A 24,397-nucleotide genomic window follows, 5' to 3' on the forward strand; every position below is an offset into this window, starting at 1 on the left:
AAACACTTCACCACCAAGTAATTTAAAACACCTCACAGCCATAAAACACATAATAAAAACACCTCACCACAACGAAATTAAAAACACCTCACCACCACGAAATTGAAAACATCTAACAGCCATAAAACACGTAATAAAAACACCTCAGCACCACAAAATTAAAAACGCCTCACAGCCATAAAACACATAATAAAAACACCTCACCACCACGAAATTGTAAACACCTCACAGCCATAAAACACGTAATAAAAACACCTCACAGCCACGAAATGAAAAAGACCTCACCACCACATCATTTAAAAACACCTCACCACCAAGTAATTCAAAACACCTCACCACCATGTAATTCAAAACACCTCATCACCAACTAATTCAAAACACCTCACCACCACATAATTAAAACACCTCACCACCACGTAATTATAAATACCTCACCACCACGTAATTCAAAACACCTCACCGCCACATAATTCAAAACACCTCACCACCATGTGATTTAAAAACACCTCACCACCACGTCATTTAAAAACACCTCACCACCACATCATTTTAAAACACCTCACCACCACATAATTCTAAATACCTCACCACCACGTGATTCAAAACCACCACAACGTTATAAAAACACTTCACAACCACGGAAACAAAAGTTTGAGGGAGTCGTTAAGTGACAACACAGACACTGCCCAGATGTGTAGATATATAGATAAATGACTGTACCCGAGTTGCCGTTTTGTCATGGTTTAAACCAATCATAATTCAAACAATTATTTTGCACAAATGTATTTGGAATATACGTGATATCACATTTTATAAGCAATTGAAGTTGAAAACTTAAGTTGAAAAAAAAAAATTCCTGAAAAAATTCCCCAAAAAAATTAATTAAAATTGGAAAATTTTTCAAAGAAAATACCCTTAGGACATACGGACGGGAGAGATATGTGCATACCAGAAGTTTGGTACAATTTCACAAAAGTTTGAGCGAGTAGTTCAGTGACAAGACACAACACAACACAACACAGACACTGCACAGATATATACAGGGTGAGTCAGAAGTAGCGCCCGATTTCTATATATATAAATAAATATATATATATATATATATATATATATATATATATATATATATATATATGTATGTATATATATATATATATATATATATATATATATATATATATACACGAGTATATATATATATATATATCTGTCAGTTGATTGTTTGTTTGCCATATGTATTACAGTGTACAAGAAGGTAGAAATTAATGAATGACATGTTTATCTAACCATTTATTCGGGGGGGGAATTATTACGGAAGTGTAAGTGGATCCCGGAAAGTGTATCGGCCGCCGTGGTCCGATCGAGTGGCCGGCACGCTCCCCAGACCTTACACCTCCAGATTTCTTTCTTTGGGGGCTCATGAAAGACCTTGTTTATCGTGAAAAGCCTCGTACCATTCAGGAATTGAAGGGTCAAATCACTGCAAAGTTTGAGGAAATTGATATCGAACTCTGCAAGCATGTGTGCCACTCTGTGCCTGCTCGGCTGCAATTGTGCATCGATCACGAGGAAGGGCACTTTGAAAATTGCAAGTAAAACAGCTTGGTACACTTCTTGCTTGGTCCAGCTTGGTCCAGCTTGGTGTACAGCTTGGTTGGTACAGCTTGGTACACTATATATATATATATATATATATATATATATATATATATATATATATATATATATATATATATATATAGTATATATATACTCCTACTTACACCCAATAAGGAAAATGTATATTTAATATGATATTACACCCCCCCCCCCCCCCCACTCCCCCTACCTCACACACACTAATCGTGGATAATTTAATATTGCCTTTCATATAGCGAACCCTGGTGTTGGGCTAGCGGCTAGGGTTCCGGCTTAGGATCCTAGGATCCTGGGCTCGAATCCCGGTCGATCGCTGAATTAACGCCAGGGTGGTTGACTCAGCCTGCCATCCTTCCGAGGTCGGCTAATTGAGTACCAGTTCACTGGTAATTCCCTGTTTGTCGTTAAAGGCGGCAAAAAGGGTTGGCGTCAGGAAGGGCATCCGGCCGTAAAACATTGCTTCAAAAAGGGGACCAAAAAACCAACAACAACCACGGTTCCCGAAAAAGGCCAACCCCCGCTTTGCGGGGAAAAATGGCCTCTAAAGGTGGTTATATAGCGACAAAGGCTCAGGCACTACAAAGCAATTTTAAAAAAAATCCAAAACAAACTGCCTCTTTTTTTTCAGTTTTTTTATTTTTATTTTATTTTTTATTTTGCCTAAACACTCACTGGTACTCACTGATGAACCTCTGAAAGTGTGATGAATATCCGTTCAACCATCACTGAGAAAAATGGCGACACACAGACAGAAACGTGTCGTAAAGACATAGTCATATCGACTCTCTTATAGCATAGAAAAGCATGCACAATTTTCCAGTTGAAACCTACAAGGAACAGAGTAATGTTGTAAGTTTTGTTTACGACCAAAAAATGTCCACCTTCACTTTCAATTAACATTGTTTTTTTTAATTTTTTCCTGAACAAGCTGTTGTTGAATTCCTTGATTCAAAGCTCCCCAACAAATGGATTAGCTGTAGTGGACACATTGTGTGGCCACAAAGATCCCCCCCCCCCCTCCTGTATCTGACTCCCTGTGGTTCTTTGTGGGGTTTTTTCAAGGCCAGAGATTATGTCATGCACCCATAGTCCTTGGATGAGTTCCAAGATCACATCCCCAATGCTGTTCATGGCTATCTGTGCAATAGTGCTGGGCAATTTCGTCCAACGTCTCCAGACATTTATTGAAAGAGAAGGTGGACATGTAGAATACAGTACTAAACAAAACTTCAAACATTACTCTAACATTTCCAAATTCAACTGGAAATTTGTGTATGCTTATTGTATTCAATAAATAACAAGAATGACTGCAGTGTGGTCACAACCTGCTACAAAATCCGTTAACGGGCCGATTGAGAAACGTGCATTTAAAGCACTCTTAAAAGATGAACAGCACGATTGGGAAACACACATTTAATGCACCATTCAAATATGAACTCGACACCTCTCATCCATGTCAACCTCCCCACGGTTATATCAGAACGACGTGATTTGTCACATGGTCACAGATTGTTTAACCCAAATATGAGGTCGTTGAAACATTACATAACGCTATTTTTTAGGGAGATGCAAACTGACAGGCTTGATTAAACCTTACTAATAATTTTTATTCCACATATGATTATGTTTTTTTGGGTCCTTCATTGTGAGTAACACTCGACTGAATCAAAGCCAATGGAAATCTGATGTAACAATCCCGGGCAGTGTATAATCAGCAGAGGCCTACAGGCCTGATGTTTTGTGCTCACGAGGAAACCAAGATGGCGGTCATATTATTTGGTCTCCTGGTGGATGGAGTGAAACGACAAATGTGGGTGCGGTCCGACAGCTGTCTGACGAATGTGTGCACATTTCAAAAATCGACCCCCAACAAGAACCACAACAACAATAGCAACAACAACCATGTGGAGCTCTTGTAGACCTGTGACGTGCTAGAACGGCAATCAGTAGAGAGCACACCCCCGCCAGGTGAACAGTTTACGTTTTGTATTCTAGAGTAGACCAGAAAATCACAATACAGAATCACATTTAATCAAAATCATCCGTCCATAACTTTTGTTAATATCCTGCTATGTATCGTTTTTCGCCCTATCTGCCAATGGTGAAGAATGACTTAAAAAAATTATACTAGCCGGATCCGGATCTTCAATACAAAATTGAATCAATTCTTCCTTGTCACACACACAACCTGTCCACCAAATTTCGTCCAAATCCGTTTATACCTTTTGTTTTACACGTCTCCTTGTGACGTGCACGTCTACTTGTGACGTGCACGTCTCCTTGTGTTTTACACCTCTCCCCCGCCCCCCCCCCCTTCCCACACCTCCTCCCCCCAGGCCCTCTCCCTCCCGCGCTTCTCCCTGCTCTCAGGTGTTGTGTTTGTGTGCTTCCCCTCCCCTCCCCATCTTGTCCTTCCGCTCCCTCTTTTTGTATGTTTTGTTTGTCTGGTTGATTTGTTTGTGAAATAAATGTTAGCTCTTTCACGAGCCTCGATTCAGTATACAAAAAAAAACAAAAAAAAAACTGTTTTGAGATATCCTGCTATATATTGGTTTTAGCCCAATCACTCAAAGGTGAAGAATCACTTGAAAAATTAAATAATTCTCATATCCGAATCCATATTCAGATCTTCACCAAAATCGAATCGATTAGTCCTTCTTAAACACACAACTTCTCCACCAAATCTCGTCCGAATCCGTCCACAACGTTTTGAGATATCCTGCTATGTATCGTTTTGGCCTTATCTACCAATGGTGAAGAATTACTTTAAAATTCCAGTAGCCGGATCCGACTCCGGATCTTCTCCAAAATCGAATCATTTCGCCCGTGTCGCATACGTTACCCCTCTGCCAAATTTCGTTTGAATCCGTCAACAACTTTTCGAGATATTTGTTCACAAACAGACAAGAGTGAAAACATAACCTCCAGCCACCTTTGGTGTTTGAGGTTAAAATGGATAACTATTAAGGGATACTCTGCATGTGCTCAGAGACCGTCAAACAGCCCATCATGGTTGATTGTAAGAGCAATCAACGATCGCTTCAGACATATTTTTAAGCACTTTTGATTCCTTTCTCGATCAAAGAAGACATAAGGAATTAGAACGTCACCATTCATGCAAACAAGTATGGACACTATTGGACAAGAACGATGTTTTGAGCAGTTGGTGCACCAAATTACCAGGTATACCTCTGCATAACCCGCATCCTCAAACAAAGTCACTTCTAATGATAGATTATTAATCAATGGAGGTCTTAAGAATTGTCTTTTCAATTGCATTGTGGGATTTGCAGCAATAATGGACAACAGTTTGTTTTCCACAACAAGCGCTTTACCTGTATGAGGTTATCTGAAGTAGACTTGTTGGTTTCATGGTTAAAGTGTCTGCTCTGAGTTCATAGCCCTGGCCGAGTCAAACCAAAAGCTTTTAAAACTTTACGTTTTGCTTCCTTGCTTAACATCAGCATTAAATTAGATGGGGAATGAACAAACAACCATTGCGCAGGCTTGATAGGCCGAAGTCTTCTCCTGCATCAAAGTTCCTCGTAAGAGAACTCTTAATTATTTATCCTTCTGTATTAATGGTATTCATGTTGTTTCGGGGCTTTGAATGACCCTTTAGCGGAACACGTTTGGAATGTCCTGAAGGGAGCAATCCATCGTTGCCAGTACCACCAACAACGTTGGATGAGTTGGCAGATGCTCTGGATGATAAATGGCACCAGATCCCCCAATAAATCATCGGAAGTTTCATGTTTGAACTGTATGTTCCATGCGGCGACGATGTTTGAACTGTATCAATCCCAACTGTGCATGAACACAACTGAAATGGCTGCATACTCATAAGAGCCAACTGTTTACTTCATGGGGTATGGCACCATCTTTGATCAGTGAATCTTTATTACCTCCGCCAACAAAGGTGGGTGGAGGTTATGTTTTCACCCCTGTCTGTCTGTCTGTTTGTTTGTCCGTTTGTGAACAAAATATATCAAAACCTTGCGGACGGATTCGGACGAAATTTGGCAGAGATGTAGAGAATGTGGCAAGGACGACATGATTAGATTTTGGTGAAGATCCGGAACCGGCTACTAAAATTTTAAAGTGATTCTTCACCATTGGGAGATCGGGCCATAAACGATACATCGCAGGATATCTCAAAAAGTTGTGGACGGATTTGGACGAAACTTGGTGGACCGGTTGTGTGTGTGACAAGGAAGAATCGAATCAGTTTTGGTGAAGATCCGGATCTGCTTCCAGCGATGCAGCTAGTATCATGTTTAAGTGATTCTTCACCATTGAGTGATATGGCCAACCAGGTGGAGGTATGCTCTCCACTGAGAGCCGTTGTAGTTTTACCTGTATTTTGCTTTATTATTGTTCTCGCCATACCACGAGCCTCGACTATGTATACGCAACTATCTGGGATGCCTCTTCATAGTGGTTGTACCCCCCTATGCAAGTCGGTGGCCAAATCTTCCCCATTCTTCCCTGCTGCCCAGATTCGTCTTTCGACAAAAATGATTCGACAAAAGTACTTGGTCTCCACAATTCTTTATTTCACTGTTAATATATCAGAACCTTTGTTTTTGATTCAGAACTTAATATATCCTTTGAAATCAGAAAATAAAAAGAAATGGCATTGACAAAATTATTGACACCCTCGACTTAATATTTGCTAGCACAACCTTTGGACAAAATATCTGCAGTCAAGCGCTTCCTTTAGCCATGAATGAGCTTCCTACAACTCTCTACTAGTAGTCTGGCCCATTCTTGTTGTGCAAGCTGCTCCATTTCTCCCAGATTTGAAAGGTTCCTTCTCCCAACTGCTGTTTTTAGATCTCCACACAGGTGTTCAATGGGATTTAGATCTGAACTCATTGCTGGCCACTTCAGAATAGTCCAGCGTTTTGTCTTGAACCATTCCTGGGTGCTGTTTGAAGTGTGTTTGGGGTCATTGTCCTGCTGCAAGACCCATGACCTTCGATGGAGACCCAGCTTTCTGACACTGGGTTGAACATTGTGCTCCAAGATGTCTTGGTAATCTCCTGATTTCATGATGCCATGTACACATTCGAGGCACCCTGTGCCAGAGGCAGCACAGCAACCCCAAAACATCAATGAACCTCCTCCATGTTTGACTGTAGGGAAGGTGTTCTTTTCGTTGAAGGCTTAATTTTGTTTTCTGTAAACATAGAGATGATGTGCATTATCAAAAAGCTCTAATTTGGTCTCATCTGTCCACAGGACATACTCCCAGAAGAATTTTGGCTTGTTCAATTTTTCTTTGGAAAACTCAAGTCAGGCTTTCTTATGTCTCTCTCAGCAGTGGTGTTCTCCTGGGTCTCCTACCATATAACCCCCTTTCATTGAGCTGGCGATGGATGGTGGGAGTTGAAACTGTCATACCTTGTGTCTGAAGGTCAGATTGAATCTGTTTGGCAGTTGATTGAGGTGCTTTCTCCACTATTCGAACAATCCTTCGCTGCAATCTTCGATCAGGTTTTCTCTTGCGGCCATGTCCAGGGAGGTTGGCTACAGTGCCATGGGCCTTAAACTTCCTGATAACATTGCATACGGTGGACGCAGGAACATCAAGATCTCTGGAGATGGACTTGTAGCCTTGAGATTGTCCATGCTTGGATACAATCTTGTGTCTGACCTCAGACAATCAGAGCAGCCGCACATGAGCCTAGGATCACCATGCACAATGGCAAGCATCGGCTGGAGTGGTGTAAAGCTCAACGCCATTGGACTCTGGAGCAGTGGAAACGCGTTCTCTGGAGTGCTGAATCACGCTTCACCATCTGGCAGTCCGACGGACGAATCTGGGTTTGGCGGACGCCAGGAGAACGCTAGCTGACCTAATGCATAGTGCCAACTGTAACGTTTGGTGGAGGAGGAATGATGGTCTGGGGCTGTTTTTCATGGTTCGGGCTCGGCCCCTTAGGTCTAGTGAAGGGAAATCTTAACCCTACAGCATACAATGACATTCTAGACGATAGTGTGCTGCCAATTTTGTGGCAACAGTTTGGGGAAGGCCCTTTCCTGTTTCAGCATGACAATGCCCCCATGCCCAAACCGAGGTCCATACAGAAATGGTTTGTTGAGATCGGTGTGGAAGAACTTGACTGGCTTGCACAGAGCCCTGACCTCAACCCCATAAAACACCTTTGGGGTGAATTGGAACGCCGACTGCGAGCCAGGCCTAATCGCCCAACATCAGTGCCCGACCTTACTAATGCTCTTGTGGCTGAATGGAAGCAAATCCCTGCAGCAATGTTCCAACATTTTGTGAAAAGCCTTTACAGAAGAGTGGAGGTTGTTATAGCAGCAAAGGGCGGACGAACTTCACATTAATGCCCATCATTTTGGAATGAGATGTGTGATGTTCGGGTGTGCACATACTTTGGTAATGTAGTGTATATATATATATATATATGTATGCATATCTACATATATATATATATATATATATATATAACCTTCGATGGAGCTCTAATTATATATATATACTCTAATATATATATGTATATATATATATATATATATATAATTATACATGCATATATATATATATATGTATATATATATGCATATATATATATATATATATATTGTTGCGGATATGTAATTTGGCCTCCATATCCGCTTGTAAATATTCCCCTATTTCCCCAATACTCCCCAACTATCCCCAATCCCCCATTCCCTAGTCCCATTGCCTGTAAATAACACTCTGTAGAACCGACCTTCCCCTTTTTCCCCCATTAAATGTCGTGCCCAGGTCCACTGCATCTCACGTAGCCAACTTTCGGACATCTTGCTAGTTATTCTTAGTCTATGTCAGTTAAGGACTCGTTTCCATTAATTCTGACTCTTCGTTGCACCAGAATGTGATTGTATGGCACCAGTAGTGAGTTTAGGACCTCCCCATACCTCCTCCCATCTTCCCCATGAAACAACAACTACAACAACGGCGTGCGGGGAGTGTGCGTCCTCACACCGGCTTGGTTAGCCGCCATTGCCATGTGCGCCCACGGGGTTACCACGAAGGGGCTGGCTGTCAGCTCCTCGTCAAGGGCGGAGCCCGGTAACCCCCGCACCCAATAAGAAGCAACGGGCCGATTCCATCTGGGGCGGCGCTAACGAGCCGAGGGCGTGTCACTCCCCGCCGGATATACGCAGCCTACCGGACGTGACGTGAGATGCGCCTCAGCCACGAAAGAGAACCAGACGCCACCTCCGAGCGCTGTGAGACCTCCCGCATCTCTGGACCGGACCGGGTCGATTCTGTCCCTGAGCCAAGAGTGCACCTTGAGCCATCGACTACCCGCCTTTCCTTGCCATCAATCCCCGTGTGAGTCAGTCTTGTCCCGTTTATCTGTCGTCTGTCGGGGCTAAGATAAGACCGTGTTTAAGTGCCCACCTTTCTATGCTGTCTCTCTTGTCTTTGTAATCTAACCTTCCGCAATATTATAACCTCCTCCGGAGGTCTTGAGAACCGTACCCCTGGTGTCGTGTCATTTTTAACCCAGCCGTTGTGTCCTTTCCTCAATTGATTTAGCATAGCGCGACTTAGTCAACGTTCGAGTATAATCGGGTAACTTGTGCGAACACGGCGGCCATTCCGCTCGGCCCAGCATAACATCAAAGTCGTGTCCGTAACAATATATATATATATATATATAAATATATATATATATATATATATATATATATATATATATATATATATATATATATATATACTTGTACATAGAAATGCAGCGTATATATGTATGTATATACAGTATATATATTTTCTTTTATTTATATATATATATATATATATATATATATATATATATATATATATATATATATATATATATTTTACATATATTTATTTATTTATATATATATATATATATATATATAATATATATATATATATATGTATATATATATATATATATATATAATTATATATAATTATATATATACATACATACATACATATATATATATATATATATATATATATATATATATTGTTGCGGATCTCAAACGTCGGCCTACCCCTTACAAGGGGGATTAATCCCCTTGTCTTTTTACTAGCCGACGCGATCCCGGGGCTATCACGTTCCTTCCGGTCGGTGTTAAATAGGGTTGTAAGCCGAATTAGTCTTATTAATTAGTCTAAGTACTAACACCGGCTGTGAAGCAAGGAAATAACCCCACCCGAACCACGACGTTAGTGGACACGCTGAGCGAAGCGAGCCGCGATTCGGGCCGTTAACAGGTACTAAACCCGATTCGAGCTGTTGTCAATCGTGCCACGCTTACCCAATGGAGAAATCACTAAGACGGTCGAATTAAGAGGAAAAACAGGAAGGACAGGTAATTTATTTACAATTGTATGGGAAGGAAGAGAGGTACACACTTTGTACAAAGAAGAGGAAAAAAGAAGAGCAATGTACAGTGAAGAGGAAGAAGCAGATACACAGGGCAGCCTTATACAGTCTTACTTATCCCTGGACACGGGCCCGTTCGCACTCAGACTCAGACTCAGGCTCAGACTCAGACTCACACGGGGTTGTAGATGGTCGGGTTGATGGCCCACCGATGGCGTCCACAGCTCGCCCCGGTCCCCGACTAATACCACGAAGCAGCTGGTGATGGTAGACAGTAGACGGCAGGCTAGATTGTCCCGTGTCGGTGGCGCGGATCGGACAATTACACTGGGGGGAAGGTAGGCTGGCGATTATACTGCGTACGTAATAGTTGTACCGGCGCCTTTATACGCGCTCCCGGTATCGCTATGTACAATGCGCCATTTCCCCAATGATGTCACCAAAGCGCCTTTCCACAAAAGTCCTTCTGCACGAATGCCAATGCTTGGCTTCCCTCACGAGTCCTTTACAACGCTGCAGTCCTTCTCAATACTCGAGCGCCTGCCTCTCCCTTCTCATAACTCGTTCAATGGAGGACCCCGGCTCATAACTTCAGCTCAACACGCAGCGCACGTCCTCCTCATAACTCGTTCACAACCCAAGTGCCTCTCCCATCATAACTCGAGTCTCAACTCTGTTCAAGCGTCTCTCCCTCCTCATAACTGTGGTGGGGGCCTCGCGCAACGGGTTTTATTGCCACGCCCAGCGAACCCTCTGCAATCTCTAGCCACACCCTGTCAGGCGATGTCGCCTCAGCCCTGGTTGGTTGTTGAGGTCTTACCGGCTCCGCCCTTGATGGCTGCCTGACGTGGCCACACCCCCACCCTTGCGCTCCGTCCCCTTTTCGGGCCTTACCTCGTGGCATTTGGCTGGTTTGAGCGAGCCACTGGCAGCTAACGCTGCCGGCCCAACGCGAGGGGCAATGGGGTGCAGACAGGATGTTGTGCAATGGAGTCGGTTGGAGGGAGGGTGCAAACTGAACGGGGCCTACTCTTATTTGTTTTACACAACGCAGATGCAAATATTGGAAATGGCCTTATCCTAAACACATACTATGAAATAACTAACGTTCTAAGGTGACCTACGTGTTGCATGTGGCCGAACGATGGAGTGCAACCTTTAACCTTTAATGATGTTACCTGTGTGGGTTCCCAAAACCGCAACAATATATATATATACACGTTTGCATATTACATTGAGCCAGATGTTGGAATGCAAAAAGGAGTGGTCATATGTATATTGTTATTCTCGGCCATTTCAATCTCCCACGATAAAACTGAGTTGATGGGTCGATCACTTTCCCATTGCAGACAGATCAGTGGTCTGTCTGTCCTGTACCACCTCCCTTCTGCGAAATTCCCAAAATACAGAATCACTGCTCATCTTGACTCGTTTGTTTGTTTTTTTCCTGCCTACGGAATCAACTTCCACAGTCTCTGCAGTCACTTTCTTCTCTCCGGGGATTCAAGACAGGTGTTCACCACCATCTCAGATCATCCCCCATACAAAACCATAATCTTTTCTACCCCCATTAAACCTACCTAAGCCCACTTCTTTCCAAGTTTCCGGTTTTTTCCTTCATCTTCATTTCCCGGACTGTTTGGACCTGTACTCATCTTGTCCACTCTGTTTATCCTCCCCATCGTCCTCATTCTTCCCCACATCCCTTATTTCTCCAAGTCTCCCACTATTTTCCCACTCAAACCCCACTTGTCGTGTCCCCCCTTCTCATTCTACTGTTTCTTTTCTCCTGTTATGTCATAATCCATTCTACATTCTCGGTCCTCCATGAGCCTTGATCATTGGCTATATCATTCTGATTTATTTATTCATTTATTTTATTACAAATTACACATACATATTAACATCTTTTTTAAGTTGCCACTTTTTGGACAATTGTACAGTACGTACATACTACATTCGTCGTAACTTTTTGAGCGCTTCCACATGACAAACAGAGTTACATCACAATTTTGCAATAACTAAATATTTGACTCATTCATCTCTTTTTCTTCTCTTGTTATAAAACCCAATCCATTGCAAGTAAATGTAAGTACTCCATAGACAATACTCTGCCTTTCTATTCTGCCTCTCTTATTTATTCATTTAATATCTTGTCCTGCTGTTCCCTCTGCTCATGTGCTGTTTATATATATATATATATATGCAGGAATTGTGCACCACTCCTTTCCTATTCCATCTCCAGGCACTGCATGACGTCATCGCAGTGCACCAAAGGGGGCCTGGCGATGACTCGCGCTGAAAGGGAGTACTCAGTTTTCACTCCGGTTTCTTGTTTGTTTGTTTGTCCGGGCGATATCTCAGCCATCCTTTTACCTAAGAAGCTGAAATTTGAGCACAATAGTGACAAATGCTTTGGCAAAAATTGTATTATTAATTTTATTAATCAAATAATTGATTAATTACTTAATTATTTCCTTTCTCTTCTGGGCATTATCTCAGGCACCTTTTGAGTTAGGAAGCTGATATTTGGACATGACAATGAGCAAATAATTTGGCTGTAAAGGTTTTTGATTTATTGATTGATCAATTAATTGGTTAATTATTTGATTAATTACCTAGTTAATTCTTCTTCTTTTTTAGTTACAGATTAGGATGAAATGGGAGTGGTTTAGCTATTCTATTTGCCAGTTGATTAATAATTTAATAATTTCACCATCATTATGTATTTATTTTTGGTGTTAATCACTCATTTATTTTCTTTCTCATCTGGGCAATATCTTCGGCACCTTTTGAGCAAGGAAGCTGATATTCGGACACTACAGTGACCAAATGATTTGGCTGTAAAGGATATTTTTTATTTCTTTATTGATCAATTAATCGATTAATTATTTATTGATTATTCAATTAATCGATTAGTTATTAATTTCCCCCGATTAATGACTTGTTTAATTAATTTTCAAAAAGTTACAGCTTCGGATGAAACACTGGTGGTTGAGGTATGCTATTAGTATTAACCAAATTGATTAAGAAATTATTTTATGAATCAATTATTGCACACCTCTCCCTCCCAATACCGTCTCTATATGCTGCAGGGCAGTATTGTCCGGCAATGCCACTCGCTGGAGGATGTTATTTATTTATTTGGTGTGGGGGCGGTGTACTTGGAATGTATCTGTACTTGTTTCTACTTTCATTTCGTTCCGTACATCATCCTCAATATCAGGAACAATTCCGTCTTCTTTTTTCTCTGTAAAAATAAGGCCTGTCTTACACAAATAGTCTTACACTACATCTACTAATCTCCCTGCTCAACTAAAAAGCATTTAATTTAACACCACAATAGTACCACACACCTCACTCGTCTCTCAAAATTAGGTGTACTTGCCATGTTGGATACAAATTATATAAAAGAGAAGTGTCTTGACTGTTCTCTAATAAATCGCCAAAAGGGTACAGAGCTACGAAATTATCAAAGTGAAGTGACGTGTACAGATTGTCCTCCAGTCACCATGTTGTACCTCCAAGACTCTAGGTATTGAGAGAAATGGCATACATCATCAACCTGTTTATAAAATATTGTATCGTACTAATTATATTGTACATTTTCTCCACAATTCCCATTTCCAACAGAGCACAGTGCTTCATCATCTGGTCGTTATGGAGGTGACGACAGCGGCCACAGTCTTGCTCTGGGTCTTGGAGTGGCGGGTGGCTGTTTGACTCTGCTCCTCATCCTCCTCATTGTGACTCTTGCACTTTATGGTGCATGGCACCGGCGGAGACGAGACAGCACGGCGACGGACAGTTCCGCAGTAGAGCCTCGGCCTAACGACATCTCCATGGCGACAAGTGCCATGCCTCTTGACCCGATCCTCCCGCTCCCACCTCTTCCCAAAGCGGGAAACAACAACAGATTGCCAGATATGGGTGAGGTGCTGCTGCCCCTTCAGCTTATTGAGGCAGGAGCACGGTCAGATTTTGAGCGCAAGGCCATCTCTTTTGGAGCTCCTGTGTTTGTGATCAGAGACGGTGCACCTTCTCCCCCACCGCCTACACTTCCTGTCTCTGGACGAAACCTTTACTACCGGGTGTGACATCAGTGAGAAAAGTCCACATGGATAAAACTACGCGAAGGCTCAAATGCCAACTTGTAATTGCCGCCAGAAACCAAACTCCAGCCTTGTTGTCAACGTATACCCGACATCTTTGAATTGACAACAACACCATGGCGCTGGAGGTTTTTCTATAAACGGTTAGGGTAAATTTGATTCTTGGCTCTCGGGTCCGGTGTGGATTCAAGATTAGCATTTTCATGCCTTTTTCTTATGCTGATGAAGCTTTTTCTTTTCTTTATTGACTCGGCAACCAAAGGAGAAGTGGGTCATTCGGAAAACCTAGTGCTGCCCGCCCGCACAACCATTCAAACCCTGCTCTTACAAATGACATTGCTGGGATGTTGAACTGGCATCCAAAGGGTAATTACCAGGGGATGATCCAAATTCTGATTCGGTACATTTGACATGCTACAGTACACCTAGCTTGGCCTTGCAAATTTAGCTTTGATGTTTGGAGAATCAAGGCTCAAGCGAGTTCTGCTCCAAGGTTGCTCACGTGGTGCATCGTCACATCCGACCCCCTCTGTTTCGCGATTGAGGTGCTGGTGTTAACGGTCACTGCCAATTTTATGGTTCAGATAACGACACATACAAAAGCCAACCTTGTACTTTTCAGTTTGCGGTTTCGCCCTGATCACAAGCCTGCCGTGGTTCTTTTTTATTTAATTATTTTTGTCAACTGTCTTCTGCTGAAAAGTCGGACAGCAGTTGTCATAGTCATTGCACAACAACCACAGTGTTACGAACTGTGAAATCGGTGGACCAGGAAAGAGTTAAATTTTACTTGCCATTGTAACCATTACCAAAGGAATTTGCTTTTTGCTAAAATTAACCAATTTATCTCGATTTCTGTTCGGTGTAGAAATAAAACCGGAGCGTTGGCCATAAGTCCTCGTTCTTCCCAGGGAATGAGAAAACTGCCAAATGGCTTCTCGCCTCCCCATTTGCCTCTCCGATCGCTGTCTTACCATTGTTGTTCGAGGCCGTTTTTATTCCTACTATCGGGATCGTTAAAGCAGCTCGCTCCGCTGTCACTCCGCTACTTGGGCATACGAGGGCACAACAAGCAGTGATGGCGCTCAGGCTTCTGTAAGGTGTAAATGGAATTCCCAGCCGTTTGCGGAACCATGTCCCGATCTACAATTTGGAGTCCTGCCATGGGTTTCGGCCTCATGAAAGAGGGCCGAGGCCATTATCATTGTCTATGAAGATAATTGTTAGGCAGAACCTCAGTACTTCAGGATACGTAAACCTAGTTACGACGGCTACCAAGTTGGTCAGTCTGGTGCAGATACTCCGTCTGTATTTAATTGCTCATTTATAATTGCTTTCCTTTTTTTCTTCTCCCCTCTTTCGTTGCCCTCGGGCGACGTCTTTGTAATTTGAGTGTTGCTGCAAAGTTTCCTTCAAGTGCGTTGCAAATTCAATGCCAGGGAAGAAGATGTCCTGCAGGCAAAGTGGCCTCTGCTGCTTTAGTGACCTCCTCATGATGGCTTCCTCTTATTGGAAAGATTTGCGTTTTGGCCTTGACTGACACTATGCGTTGTTATTCTTTTAAAATCATATTTATGTTTCATTTACTTCTGCCAGAGCCGAAGCTACTCTTGCAACTCAGATATTTGGCAAAGAGTTGTTTTGGTTTTTTGTTTTTAGCTGGCCAAGTTGAATTTTCCTGCGTACCGGTGTGATTCCAATAAAGTCGGATCTTCTTGCCTTGGTTACAAGCTTGTCTCGTCCCTGGCACTCCCATCGCTCCCCCATCCCGCCCCTCCGTGTTCACGCACAGCACTCACCAATGGGAACCAAGATGGTGCGCTTTTATTCGCCTGGCGATGACATGCAGGCGACCGTCTGGAAGTGCTCTCATGTACGCTTCGATTCACCTAGAACTCGTCGGGTTATAGCAACCAGATGTACGTGCACAGGAGAGTGACATTTGCAGTCAATGATGTCTCTCCATGTACGATGTGATTTCTGTAGTTGTAGGTACACAGCACGGTGCAGTTTTCACCATGGATTTACTTATTTATAAAAAGCAAGGCCACATTTTCTCACCCAACGTCCCAACCTGAACTTAATTAGCTTCCATTGGCATTTCTGCTGCTGTTGGGGGAAATGCGTGGGATGCTGCTGTTTGGGAATAGCACCAAACGTAAATAAAATTAATATCAGTGGGTAGTGGACTTTGGCCTTGAGCATTTTACTTTGCCATAAAATAGAAAAGCTATTATTTATCTCATGCAGAATAGTTAGGTGTATCTGTGCAGGAATGGAAAGAGAGAAGTAGTTTTCCATGGAACTGCAGAGCAAAAAGGACATCTAGAAGAAAGTCTCGCCAAAAGACCAAAGCAGGAGAGATGTGAAACAGAGGCGTGATTGATGCATATTTCGAAAACACCGAATTGATGCTTTGTATCAATTCTTTCCTTCCCAAACCCATGTAAGCCTCTCTACGTACATAATATGAAAAATTACTCCACAACAGATTGATATACGTCGACTCATAAAGAGTACTTCTTGAAAGAGCTCGACAAAACCTTAAAGATCCTGCGAAGTCTTCGACATCTTGATCAACTTCAATGCAGTTTCCTTGCGCACGACGCTCTGTTTTACGTGTCTTGCGGCTCAAATAATAGGCATCCACCGGGGCTCCCGCCACCATGTGATGCTGGGATTTTGTAACACACCTCACAAAAGGGAATCTGGGAATGGCAGAACTGGAATCGAAGGGAATCTGGGAATAGACAAAGGAAATGATTTCCCCTGTGTCCCAGAAGCCATATTTGAGCTCTATCTACTGGCCTGTGGGTTTTGAGAGAGCCAGGCCAAGATAAGCTACCAAAAGGGCCGCTCCGCACGCCAACCTTGCCACCGGCAATGAAGGCTCCTCATGGATGCAACCAAATCCTCATTGCTTATGGAGAGATGGTCAGCTTTGCAATTCTCCTTTGCACGGTCCAGCAACTGCAAACGTGTCGTTCTGCTCAAATGTGAATAAACACGTTTCTGTTTTCTATTCACCTTTATTTTCTAATGGACGCTTTAGTTTTTTTTTAGTTTTTTTTTTTTATACATAATCGAGGCGTGGAAGTGAGGAATGCTTGTGCATTTGCCATCCAAAGTGTATACTAATCCGTTCTTAGATCATTCTTCATTTCCTTAGATGCTCGCACATTCCATATTTTGGGATCTCGCGAAACCTTAGGGATTGCTCGTATGTGGAAACGAAATTGAAGTGGATTTTGTATGACATTACACTGCAGATGTTCAGGCCTGTACGTGAAATACTAGTTGCTCACATTATGTCTTTGTAATTCTATTCTTCTTCTTTTTTTTTAGTTGCAAGGACAGGAAAATGGGCTAATGCTTTCACATCGCAGGCGGTTCGGTGGTTTCTCTGTTTTCTGTCGTCTCTTCTCCAACATTGCTCCCTCTGCTCTCTCAGTCGTCTGACCCTCCCTAGCAACTGCAGGATGCACGCGTTCTTCCAGTAACCCCTTCCTGGTTGAACTTCCGAAATCCAGACTGACTGCAAACAACTCTTTTATTCCTCGCTTCTCCAATCTATGGGACCACCTTCCAGAGGCCGTTCTGTTTCACTCTTTCCTCCAGGGCTTCGCGCAAGCATTTCACCACCACCTCCTGCCACCCCCAATTTGACCCTTGATCTTTATTACTTCCATTAACCTTCCCTATCTCAAACCTTTTACCTGATACTTTCAGTGTTTCCTCCTCTACTCCATCTTCGCCTTCCTGTTCATTCATTCCCTTGATGCATGTCCCACAGGTAGTTATACCTTGCTCTTCCATGAGCTTCGCTCCAGTAAAAAAAAAACCCTGATGAGGCCGATCCCTATTCGTTCAGCATGACTTCCTGTACCAAGTGAAGGGAATGAGAGTCACTTATGATGAGTACACTTCCATCACATGTAGACTAGAGCAGGTGAGGCAGGCAGATTGTTCCCACCTTAAAGGTCATTAATGAGCTAGCTGCTGTTTTTTTACCCACAATCCTGTAGTGGTGTGGCAGTTCTACTGCAGCTAACTACACTGCTTGAAGCTTCAGCTGCATTTGAATCCATACATCAGGGATGGCAGTCCATTGCTCTCAGGACCAAGTCACCAATATTTGCCAAAAGTACAATAAAACAGTCTTAATTATAAAAGGAACAATTATAGGTTGATTATCTCCGCCACCAAAGGTGGATGGAGGTTATGTTTTCACCCCTGTCTGTTTTTGAACAAAATATCTCGAAACGTTGTGGACGGACTCGGAGGAAATTTGGCAGAGATGTAGCGAATGTGACAAGAACGAAATGATTTAGATTTTGGTGAAGATCCGGATTCGGATCCGGCTACAGGAATATTTTTAGTGTTTCTTCACCATTGGGAGATCGGGCCAAAAACGATACATAACAGGCGGTCTCAAAAAGTTGTGGACTGATTTGGACAAAACTTAGTGGACTGGTTGGGTGTCTGACATGGACGATTCGATTCGCTTTTGGTTAAGATGTGAATATGTATTCGGATAAGACAATTATTTAATTTTTAAGTGATTCTTCACCATTGGGAGATCGGGACAAAAACGATACATAGCAGGATATCTCAAAAATTGTGGACGAATTTGAACAAAACTTGGTGGACCAGTTGGGTGTCTGACAAGGACGATTCCATTCGATTTTGGTGAAGATCTCAATATGGATTCGGATACGAGGATTATTTTATTTTTTAAGTGAATCTTCCACATTGGGAGATCGGGCCAAAAACGATACATTGCGAGACATCTCAAAAAGGTATGGATGGATTTGGACGAAACATGTTGGACAGGTTGTGTGTTTGACAAGGAAGAATCGATTCAATTTTGGTGAAGATCTGAATATGTATTCGGATAAGACAATTATTTAATTTTTAAGTGATTCTTCACCATTGGGAGAGAGGGCCAAAAACGATACATAGCAGGATATCTCAAAAAGTTATGGACTGATTTGGACAAAACTTAGTGGACCGGTTGGGTGTCTGACATGGACGATTCGGTTCGATTTTGGTGAAGATCTGAATATGTATTCGGATAAGACAATTATTTAATTGTTAAGTGATTCTTCACCATTGGGAGATCGGGCCAAAAACGATACATAGCAGGATATCTCAAAACGTTATGGACTGATTTGGACAAAACTTAGTGGACCGGTTGGGTGTCTGACATGGACAATTCGATTCGATTTTGGTTAAGATGTGAATATGTATTCGGATAAGACAATTATTTAATTTTTAAGTGAATCTTCACCATTGGGAGATCGGGGAAAAAACTATACATAGCAGGATATCTCAAAAAGGTGTGGACTGATTTGGACAAAACCTAGTGGACTGGTTGGGTGTCTGACATGGACGATTTGATTCGATTTTGGTGAAGATCTGAATATGTATTCGGATAAGACAATTATTTAATTTTTAAGTGATTCTTCACCATTGGGAGATCGGGGCAAAAACTATACATAGCAGGATATCTCAAAAAGTTGTCGACTGATTTGGACAAAACTTAGTGGACCGGTTGGGTGTCTGACATGCACGATTCGATTCGATTTTGGTGAAGATCTGAATATAGATTCGGATAAGACAATTATTTTATTTTCTAAGTGATTCTTCACCATTGGGAGATCGGGCCAAAAACGATACATAGCAGGAGATCTCAAAACGTTATGGGACGAAACTTGTTGGACAGGTTGTGTGTGTGAGACAAGGAAGAATCAATTCAATTTTGGTGAAGATCCGGATCCAGCTAGTGGAGTTGATTAAGTGATTCTTCACCATTGAGTGATATGGCCAACCAGGTGGAGGTATGCTCTCTACTGAGCACCGTTCTAGTTTGCCATGGGTTTACATGCAAGTCATGCCACGTGACAGCACGTTTGGTGAATGCACAGCTGGAAACAACCCATAAACTCTCGAAAACCACAACACAAACCTACAAATCGAAATGCACCATGAGGTACATGAATTAATGGGACAATTGTATGATTTGAGTAAAAACAAAGGATGGTTATTTCAAAAATATTTAACATAGGATCGGAGAAGCTGTCTCAACAAACAATTGCGCAGGATCCACAGAGTGGGCTTCAGCGGAAGGTCGTCAGTTCAAAACTCACCACTTTCATGTACATGGAGCAGAAAATCTGCCTGCAGTGCATGAAGCCTTGAAGTTATGAAACACCAATGGGTGAAGGTTGTGCTCTGATAAATCATGTAACTCCGCTAACAACTGCACATGTAAGGATTATGAAACCACCAGGCTCGCAGAGTCGAAGCTGTGGGAGGTGGCCCATAGTGGCTTAAAGCATGTTTAGGTCGACTAGAGCTTGAATTCCGTTGATCCATTTTCAGGGCCGGTTATCATCAAGTTCAAATGTAGCAGCATAGCTTAGGGGGGAAACAAGTCCTGCGTAATGAGGATAAGATGCTCTGCTGTGATCCATTGGAAAAGCATTGTTCAGAGGACATTCATAAGGCATGAGGATGACGTCCTCCCTGGGTTGGATCACTCCCCTCCGAGCTCACTTCCACCGAACGCTCGTGAGATCTGGCTTGAAGCCCCCTCCGGCCCCCCACGCCTCCCCACGCCCCCCCCCCCCGGCCACGGCTACCTATTTGCTGAGGACAACCCATGTTTCACATCGCCAAGTAAACTCTGCCCTTCAATTGGTGCCATTAAAATCAGAATTTACCGATCTTTGCAATATTTACTGGGAGGTGGTGATCACAATAATCCCTACAATTTTATGGATTCTCTCTTGCCCTATGAGATGTAACCTTTGCAAAAGAAACCATTTCGTTGTCACCTCTGCCACCGAAGGTGGATGAAGTATATTGGTTGGTCTTGGGCGTTGTTACTTGGCAAAAAAAAAAGAAGAATTTGCAAGTATGTTGATCACTCCGGTTTGTGTGTGTGTGTTTGTGTGTGTGTTTGTCTGTCCGCTCACTTATACTTGCCTACAGGTCACAATTTTAAACCGATCTTCACGAAACTTTACCAAATGGTAGAGTTCGTGGTCCGACAAAATCCTATATACTTTTGGGGTCAAAAGGTCTAAAGGTCAACATAGGACAAAGGTCAACCACTTTTTTCAAATTTCTAAAATCCTCAATTTTCATCCGATTGACTTGAAATTTGAATAGGATATACGTGTCGGCGAAATGAATTCAACCACAAACTATTTTTGAGATCAGCATAGGCCAAAAGGTCAACACAGGGCAAAGGTCAACCACTTTTTTTTAATTTTTCTGAAATCCTCAATTTTCATCCGATTGACTTGAAATTTGAATAGGATTTACGTGTCGGCGAAATGAATTCAACCACAAACTATTTTTGAGATCAGCATAGGCCAAAAGGTCAACACAGGGCAAAGGTCAACCACTTTTTTTTAATTTTTCTGAAATCCTCAATTTTCATCCGATTCACTTGAAATTTGAATGGGATTTACATATCAGCAAACTGAATTCAACCACCAACTATTTTTGAGATCACCATAGGCCAAAAGGTCAACATAGGTCAAAGGTCAACAACCATTTCAAATTTCTAAAATCCACAATGTTCATCCGATTGACTTTCAATTTGAATAGTATTTACATATCAGCTTAGTGAATTCAACCACCAACTATTTTTGAGATCAGCATGGGCCAAAAGGTCAACGTAGGCCAAAGGTCAACCACTTTATAAAAAATTTATAAAATCCTCAATTTCCATCCGATTCACTTGAAATTTGAATGGGATTTACATATCAGCAAACTGAATTCAACCACAAACTATTTTTGAGATCACCATAGGCGAAAAGAGCAACATAGGCCAAAAGTCAACAAGAATTTCAAATTTCTAAAATCCTCAATTTTCATACGATTCACTTGCAATTTGAATGGGATATACACATCAGTTAACTGAATTCAACCAACAACTATTTTTTAGATCAGCATAAGCCAAAAGGTCAACATAGGCCCAAGGTCAACCGCTTTTTTCAAATTTCTAAAAGCCTCAATTTTCATCCGATTGACTTGAAATTTGAATAGGATTTTCACATCAGCTAACTGAATTCAACCACCAACTATTTTTGAGGTGAAAAGGATGCTCTACTGAGTGCCATTCCACTTTGTTCTCTTTTGCCAAGTGTCGCTCTATGAGTGATTTTTCATTCTGTCTGTTTGTCTGTCTGTCTGTTTGTCTGTCTGTCTGTCTGTATGTCAGTCGCCTACAGGTCACAGTTTTAAACCGATCTTCACGAAACTTCACCAAATGATAGAGTTGGTCATAAGCAATAAGCCTATTGTTTTTGGGGTAAAAAGATCAAAAGGTCAACATAGGGCAAAAGTCACCAAATTTGTCAAATTTCTAAAATGCTCAATTTTCATCCGATTGACCAGAAATTTGAAGAGGATTTGCACATCTGGTCACTGAATTCAACCCCCAACTATTTTTGAGGTCAACATAGGCCAAAAGGTCAATATAGGCCAGATTTCTAAAATCCTCAATTTTCATCCGATTGACTTGAAATTTTAAGAAGATTTGCATACCAGGTCATTTAATTCAACCACCAATTATTTTTGAGGTTATCATAGGCCATCAACTTATTTTCGGGAATTCGCAAGTATCGTGCTCCGCACGACATATTTCTTGTTTGTCTGTCTTACGTGAGCAAGATATCTCAAAAAAGTTGTGAACGGATTCGGACGAAATTTGGTGGAGATGTAGCGCATGCGACAACGAAGAAATGATTCGATTTTGGTGAAGCTCCGGATTCGGATCCGGCTAGTGGAATTTTTTAAGTGATTCTTCACCATTGGGAGATAGGGCCAAAATGATACATAGCAAGATATCTCAAAAAAGTTATGGACGGATTTGGACGAAATTTGTTGGACAGGTTGTGTGTCTGACAAGGACGAATCGTTTCAATTTCGGTGAAGATCTGAGTATGGATTCGGATATGATAATTATTTAATTTTTAAGTGATTCTTCACCATTGTGAGATCGTGCTAAAAGCGATATATAACATGATATTTGGAAAAGTTATGAATGAGTGATGACAACTTGGTGGACGAGTTGGTTTGGTGACAAGAGCAAGCCTATTTGATTTTGGTTCAGGTCCGAATCCAGATCCGGCCTATCACTGGGATACAAAACGTAAACAGTTCGCCCTGGCAGAGGTATGTGCTCTACCGAGTGCTGTTCTCTTATTAAATATGAATTTCCTGTTGGGTGGGGTTAGGTTTACTGGGAGGGTGACTGTTGGGTGACTCAGCTCAATAATGTTGTTGGACTCTCCAATTTTCAAAATTATTCGTTGTATTCCCAGGTTGACAGCCGGTGGATAAAGCACAATTCTTGAGGTCCTTCCATATAATTGACAGTGCAGTGACCAATCTTTCTTCCTGGGAAATTTTATGATTGAAGAACCAACACCCAGTTCCTCTCTCTCTCTCTCTCTCTCTCTCTGGTGCAACAACACTAAACCAGGACATATTGAGGGTTATTGTAGCTCAAACACGGCTGTACGTCAACTCAGCTCTGCCGGGCAGCGAAGCAAATATAATCGATAGACCCCGCAATGCACGATGCAGTACAACAACAACAACAACAACAACAACAACAACAACAATAAGCAGTTAACGCGACGAATTGTGTTACGAAATTTATACTTATTTGTCAGAGGACATTTGCTAAATGGAGTCTAAGCCTATTGCAGGATGTTTTAAAACAGTACCTGGTCAAGGAGATATTGGTGGATTAAGATTTGTTTCGCAACCAAAAACTAGAACGGCACTCAGTAGAAAGCATACCTCCACCTGGTTGGCATATCACTCAATGGTGAAGTATCACTTTAAAAAATTCTTCTAGCGGATTCACCAAATTCTTCTTTGTCACATACCCAACCGGTCCACCAAGTTTCGTCCAAATGCATCCATAACGTTTTGAGATACCTTGCTATGTATCGTTTTTGGCCCTATCTCCCAATAGTGAGGAATCACTTAAAAATTAAATAATCCTCATATCCGAATCCATATTCAAATCTTCACCAAAATCGAATCAAATCGTCCTTGTCAGACACCCAACCGGTGCACCAAGTTTCGTCCAAATCTGTCCATAACTTTTTGAGATAACCTGCTATGTATCGTTTTTGGCCCTCTCTCCCAATGGTGAAGATTCACTTTAAAAATTAAATAATTCTCACATCCGAATCCATATTCATATCTTCGCCAAAATCAAATCGA

General features: G+C 41.9%; 1 protein-coding gene across 1 annotated transcript in view; it reads left to right on the top strand.

Moving 5' to 3' along the window:
• Positions 1–15,864, top strand: part of LOC137433109 (ephrin-B2) — a 220,550-nt gene extending 204,686 nt beyond the window's left edge. Inside the window, exon 4 of the mRNA XM_078783212.1 lies at positions 13,662–15,864. Coding sequence (XP_078639338.1) covers positions 13,662–14,125 — 464 coding nt within the window. The 3' untranslated portion in view covers positions 14,126–15,864. The remainder of the gene's footprint in view (positions 1–13,661) is intronic.
• The last annotated feature ends 8,533 nt before the right edge of the window (positions 15,865–24,397 follow it).

Source organism: Myxine glutinosa, chromosome 8 (genome assembly GCF_964187855.1).
Source record: "Myxine glutinosa chromosome 8, kmMyxGlut1.1, whole genome shotgun sequence".
Taxonomy (NCBI): Eukaryota; Metazoa; Chordata; class Myxini; order Myxiniformes; family Myxinidae; genus Myxine; species Myxine glutinosa.